The sequence below is a fragment of the Prionailurus viverrinus genome, chromosome B1, assembly GCF_022837055.1.
Source record: "Prionailurus viverrinus isolate Anna chromosome B1, UM_Priviv_1.0, whole genome shotgun sequence".
In the NCBI taxonomy this organism is placed as follows: Eukaryota; Metazoa; Chordata; class Mammalia; order Carnivora; family Felidae; genus Prionailurus; species Prionailurus viverrinus.
Genome location: NC_062564.1, coordinates 35,764,913 through 35,770,912, shown reverse-complemented (window position 1 = coordinate 35,770,912; position 6,000 = coordinate 35,764,913). Strand labels below are relative to the sequence as shown.

Sequence of the window (6,000 nt, the reverse complement as noted above, 5' to 3'; positions counted from 1 at the left end):
CAGATTCAAACATCCATAAATAATAATAGTAAGCAACATTTATTGCAGGCAATCTTGTGGTAAGTAATTTATATACATCATCCCATTAATGATGTATTTCCATACAACCCTGTGAATGGATGTTTTTATTCCTATCTTATATATAAAGAAAGCGAGGCACATAGATCACATAATCAGGTGACCTTGAGTTTGAATGTAAACTCAAGTTTACCCTTTATTCACCACCTATATTCCTATATCCTCTAACTGAGAAGGATGGGGCAAGTCACTTACATTATGGACAAATTTTTTTAACGGGAGTTGCCCACAGAACGGAGTCTAGAGCTTAGAAAAAACACACTTAATTAGGTTTACCCCTAACTTCCGGACCCCCATTTCTAGCACTTCTTTGGGGATGAACCTTCTGTAGAACGAAGCTGCTAGAAAGGGAGAGGTTCTTTTCTGAGACGAGCCAATGAAATGGCTGCATCATGTGAGTGGCACGTCGTTTAGCCAATGGGTTCAGCCCTTGAGGCCTCGCGAGAAGACCAGGAATTGGTCTGGAGCATGTGGGCCTTTCGGCGTGTCGGGGGCGTTGAGCACCGGGTTCTCCTGAAGGCCAGCAGAGCGGGGCGACGGCTGGAGATTGGTGAGTGGACGGGACGCAGGTTTGGAAGGCCAGGGAGGCGCAGCTGCTCCCGAGGCAGGCCAGGTGGGCTTTCCCTCAAGCTCCAGGTGGCGAATGGGGGCGGGGAGGGTTCCTTTCGGCTCACTGCGGACTCTCCGCCCTCCACCTCCCAACCCCAGGCGGGAGGGGCTGTGGGTCCCCGGTGGGGCCGGGGCCTGGGCCGGGGCCGGGGCCAGGGCGGGGGCGGGAAGTCGTTATTTGAGGCTGGGTGTGTAGGAGGAACGCAGGACTGGAAAAGGTGGGAAGCTTGTGGCCAGAGGAGAGCGTGAAAGATACTTAGACGGAAACGGGGAGTGGGAACCCCGACAGAGCTATTGGTTTTGGGAATAGGACTTTGTTCTGGGGTGGGAGAGTAGGGTTCGCCTTCACAGGCCTCCCTTCTGGTTAGGCCCCAAGTCATAGTTCCCCAGCCCAGAGCTCCCACCTGGAGAGGTCGAGAAGGTAGGCCTGACCTGGGGCCCGTCCCTATCGCGCCTTCTAACCAACCGGCTCTCTGCTCACTAATCAAAGGAGAAAAGTCCATACTAACGGAGGGCATACTGTAGGAGGAGCCTGAATCCCTAGAAGTGATGATGGAGATGAGGAAAGGGCTGAGAAAGAGGAGGATTCCAGAAATCCTGTAATTGGTAGGTATTATAGCGCCTCTCAGTGTGTGCTGGTTAGACAACTGATTCTTTGGGTGCTGTTGGGAAGATGTGAGCAAGGAGGCCAGGGCAACTGAAAAGGAGTTTAAACAATTAAAGGGGAGTACTATTGTAGCCTTTAAGGAAGGGAGGCATATCCTGCCATTTTAGTTTTACATTTATAGTTTAGTTAAAAATCAAAAGTTTGTTTTTTTGTTTTGTGGTTTTTGTTTGTTTGTTTTTTCCCAGATCCTGAACTATAACCATCTGTAGTATTGACTTAGGAATTCTGTCAGTCTTTTCTGTATGTGGATGGCCTGATTTTTTGTAGCTAATACTTAAGGCAAGTTTGCAAAAGTTAAGAGGTTTCCTTGTCAGTTAAGGGATCAGGGGTGGGTCAGGGCAATGAAGGAAGCTCTTTAAAGAAGGAGTCCTGACTTCTATAGATTATAAAGTGATTTTGAAGAGGCTTGATGGTCCTGAGATTTGAGGAGCCAGGAAGAGTCTTATCCCTGGTTACCTGGGTGAGAAAAGAGTGTTAAATGTCACCCTTGAGACTCAACAGGTATTACAAGCTCAAAGCAGAAGAGTCTGCATCCTAGAGACTTCAGTTCTGGTAGAGTTTGAAAGAAGAGTTTTATAGAGAAGAATTGGATAAAGATTCAGAGAAGCAACTATGGAGATCAAGGGGGAGATGGAATAGTTTATGTGAAAGTAGACTGGGAAAAAAATTACGAGTCTAGTAGAGAAAAGAGAGGCCCAAAACAAAGCAAAACCCATAACTATTTACTGACAGAATAATTTTGTGGTATGATTATGTTAACTGTGAATTTGTTCATAAACCAAAATCCTGTCCATACATAAAAAGTGCTTCCTTGTGCAATAGGTAGTTAACGCGCAGGACTGGGTTCTCTGAGAGGCTGTTTGGGTAGAAAATACAAGTACCTTTGAGGAGAGCTTGGCTTTTAAGGGCTTGCTGATGGAGAATATTCAAAATATTCTGGGCTAAATAGAGCTTTTTTTAAAAAAATTTTTTTTCAACGTTTATTTATTTTTGGGACAGAGAGAGACAGAGCATGAACGGGGGAGGGGCAGAGAGAGAGGGAGACACAGAATCGGAAACAGGCTCCAGGCTCTGAGCCATCAGCCCAGAGCCTGATGCGGGGCTCGAACTCCCGGACCGCGAGATCGTGACCTGGCTGAAGTCGGACGCTTAACTGACTGCGCCACCCAGGCGCCCCATAAATAGAGCTTTTGAAGTGAACATGATATAGGAAGGAGGCTGGTTGTATTACTGGTCTGACCTAAAGAAACTATATTTCCAGGGCATCTGGGTGGCTCTGTCAGTTGAGAGTTTGACTCTTGATTTCAGCTCTGGTCATGATCCCAGCATCGTGGGATTGAGCTGCATTGGACTCCTCACTGAGCGTGGAGCCTGCTTAAAATTCTCCCTCTTTCCTCCCCCACCCCTGGCTTTTGTGTGCATGTGGTCTCTCTCTAAAACAAAAAAACCCAACTATGTTTTTAATGCTTTGTGAATCTGTCTTGAAGGAGAAGGAAAACAATTGGGAATCTTTAATCTTTATAAAATGAAATGTTGGCAGGTAATTTATCAGAATAGGATCGACACCAGTGTCCTCTGCAGCCGTTGAATGGATCCTGTCCAACCACCCTTCAGGGGCTCTTCTGTGAACCCATCTCAGTGTGTACGGATGCCTGGCTCTTGGCCACAAGCTCCTAAACCTTTGGACTCAGCGCTGGGCAGGGCAGGATCTACAGGCAGAGGCCATGTATTTGGGAAGCCAGGGGAACCAAGCCCACGGAGTGGGCCAGCACAAAGGGTAAGACCATGTCTGGATGCAGATGTAGCAGCATACAGCTTATCATCAGAGGAAATAAGAGATTTCAAAGTGCTTAGAAAACTGAAGCCCTGTATGAAAAAAAAATGGTTGGGGTTTTTTGGTTGGTTGGTTGGGTTGGGTTGGTTTTTCTTTAACAAGTAATTGCATGCCGGGCATCTGTTTCAAATCCTAAAGTTGCAAGAGTTTAGAAAAAGTGCCTCATAAAGAATGCTAAATAGAGTTGGGTAAATGCTTTAGTTCCCTAGCATCTATACATATAAATGCATATACACAAATGACAAGTTTAAAGATAATAGCTTGTTGTTCTTTTCTAAGTGTTAAGATTTTCATGCTGGGTTGGGCTCTGTGATATTAGCAGACAGTCCTGCTTCTGAGGTAATAATTGTTAAGAAAGTTTTTCCAGAAGGCTCCTTGCCCAAATCTTAAATAAAAAGATCTTCAGCCATTGCTTTTAATGTGTGTACTCTTGCATGTATATGCATTCTTAATCTCTTAATTATATAGTAATTTTAAGAGTGGTATTTGTAATTTAAAAATCTCAAAGAATAAGGAGTTAGCACATATAGGAAGAAGCTGATAAACAGTTATGACAATTTTAAGAGTTGACAGTGTCAAATGTAATATTCTGTAGGAAGAAAAATTGATGACGTTATGTTGGGTTTTTACTCAGATGACTTACTTGAGTCTATAAGTGGCAGCTCTAACAGGTATAACAGCAGTAAACTTTCAAAACTGCCGCAAGAAAACAGCAAGTTTTGTTAGAGGTTGTTAAAAAAACCCCACAAACTTCAGATACTTTTAAATGATCCAGTTTTTCTGAAAATATATTAACTAGTATATGTTTTTTCTCTTACCTTGGGTGTGTAGGAAATAAACTAGAAGAATTGCACTCTGTTACTCTATACATCAAATCATGGGCTATAGCTGTATATATGCTTGACAGTCTAATATGACATAGTTATAAATGTCATATATAGTTATTAAAAGTGTTTATTGGGATGCCTGGGTGGCTCAGTCCCTTAAGCATCTGACTCTTGATTTTGACTCAGGTCATGATCTCAAAGTCATTGGATCAATCCCTGAATTGGCCTCCATACTGAGCATGGAGTCTGCTTGGGATTCTCTCTCCCACTCCCATCCCTCCCCTCCCCCCGCCATGCGTGTTCACTCTCCTGCAAAATAAATAAATAAATGTTTTCTTTCTTAAAGGGTTTATTAAATATACCTATAATTTTTTTATAAAGCATTTTTTCCTTTATGGTTGTAACATGTATAGAATTCAAAGATGATTTTTATTACATCTTCTTAAACACTTCACTATGTGCATTACAGAATGTGCATCACTTCCAGTTATTGAAATAACACTGTTACTTCATTTTAGAAATGAAATACATTCTGCATCTTAGAATAACTTTTGAAATATATCTTAGAATAACTTTACTCTTTTCATAGGAATGTGTGGATTTGGTCTCCATGTTCCGAGGACTGGGCCTTAAAACAGTGTCTCGGACCCCTCTGAAACGGGAAATGCCTCCATTAGGTATGTGAAAAACTAATTTGAAAAAAAATGTGGTGGTATGTATGTATGGTTGCTTTGTTCTTAAATTCGTACAGTTTATCTTCAGGAAAATAATTGTACTTTAAAACATCTTCAGCTCACAGTTATAGTTGGGTTTTGGCCCTTCCATTCAGGTAGAGGCATTTTAGGTCGAGGCTTGTCTACCAGTATGGTACGCAAGGACAAAGAAGAACCCCATCCCACTTTTCCGGATCCTTCAGTGCTGATAGCTGGGGATAACAAGATGGCAGAGGCCTGTGTTGGTTGGAATAGGTAGGTAAAGTTGCCTTCTCAGGTAAGTGTCAAATTCAGATGAAATAGCTCTGTAAATCCAGAGAGAAACTCTGAAAAGGGTTGTATTATCTTATAAACAATGCATGGTTTTATATTAAAGAATGGATATTTTGCAAGAATAATTAGGAGCCACTGATGTAATCAGTCATTAGAAAAGGGTAAAAACTAGTTCTCCACTGAGCAGTTTACAACTCCATTTGCTCTGTTAAGTTAACCTGATTGTGTGGTTCTTTAACCTGGCTGATTCTAACTTCCACCTCAGTTCTGCCATGAAAGTTGGCCCTGAGAGTCAGTATTAATAGAAATTAGTGAAATGAGTCATGTAGGTGTATTGGATCTGGAGAGAATCCCAAGGTTGGGTCCCTGTTGCTGACTCCTCCAGGAAAAGAATGTAGACTTGGAGGAATCATTTAGATGGGTTGTAGACGGTCAAGAAAATCCTGATTTGTTCTCTTTTCAATGTTTCAGAATGCTTGGAAGAGGGAATTCGGATATGTCTTTATTCCCTTTGGGAAGAGCAGCTGGTGGTATAGGCAGAGGAGTATACAAGGCTCCTGCTACTCTCAGCTTGACTTCTCGGGATCCTGCCCAGCTGTCATCACCACCACCTCTGCCCCCATCCTCACCACACTCTCTGGATCACCCTCTACTTGGGACTGTAGAACACAAGGGAAAGTAAGTCTGGAGCACTGCCTTCTCTGCTTGGCATTGGTGTGGGGAGAGGCCTTCTCATAATATTGTAAACACTGTTTTCTGTTGTAGCTAAGCTCCTTTGTGGGTGGTAGCTACTGGAGGGTTGTTTGTTGTGTTTCTTGTTTTTTTTTTTTTTTTTTTGCCAGTGGGGGGAATGACAAGAGGTGGGACAATTCCTGATGAAGTAAAATGGGTTGATGGTATAGATAGCATGTACCAGAGAGTGATTCAAGTGATTTTTCATTTTCTTCTCAATTCAGACACAGCAGTTCTTTGTCACATTGAAGATAAGGAAGTCATCTA

The 6,000-nt window shown here is 42.7% G+C and overlaps 1 protein-coding gene across 5 annotated transcripts in view; it reads left to right on the top strand.

The window, feature by feature from the left end:
• Positions 1 to 541: 541 nt before the first annotated feature.
• The window catches only part of PIWIL2 (piwi like RNA-mediated gene silencing 2), a 75,766-nt gene continuing 70,307 nt past the window's right edge, over positions 542 to 6,000 (top strand). For 3 of the 5 annotated variants that reach the window (XM_047857586.1, XM_047857585.1, XM_047857582.1), the window contains exons 1-5: positions 542 to 628; positions 2,895 to 3,131; positions 4,605 to 4,692; positions 4,845 to 4,983; positions 5,473 to 5,679. In XM_047857586.1, coding sequence (XP_047713542.1) covers positions 2,943 to 3,131; positions 4,605 to 4,692; positions 4,845 to 4,983; positions 5,473 to 5,679 — 623 coding nt within the window. In that variant the 5' untranslated portion in view covers positions 542 to 628; positions 2,895 to 2,942. Of the gene's footprint in view, positions 692 to 1,235; positions 1,294 to 2,894; positions 3,132 to 4,604; positions 4,693 to 4,844; positions 4,984 to 5,472; positions 5,680 to 6,000 lie in introns of those variants that run through there. The other 2 variants (XM_047857583.1, XM_047857584.1) reach the window with 2 other exon arrangements.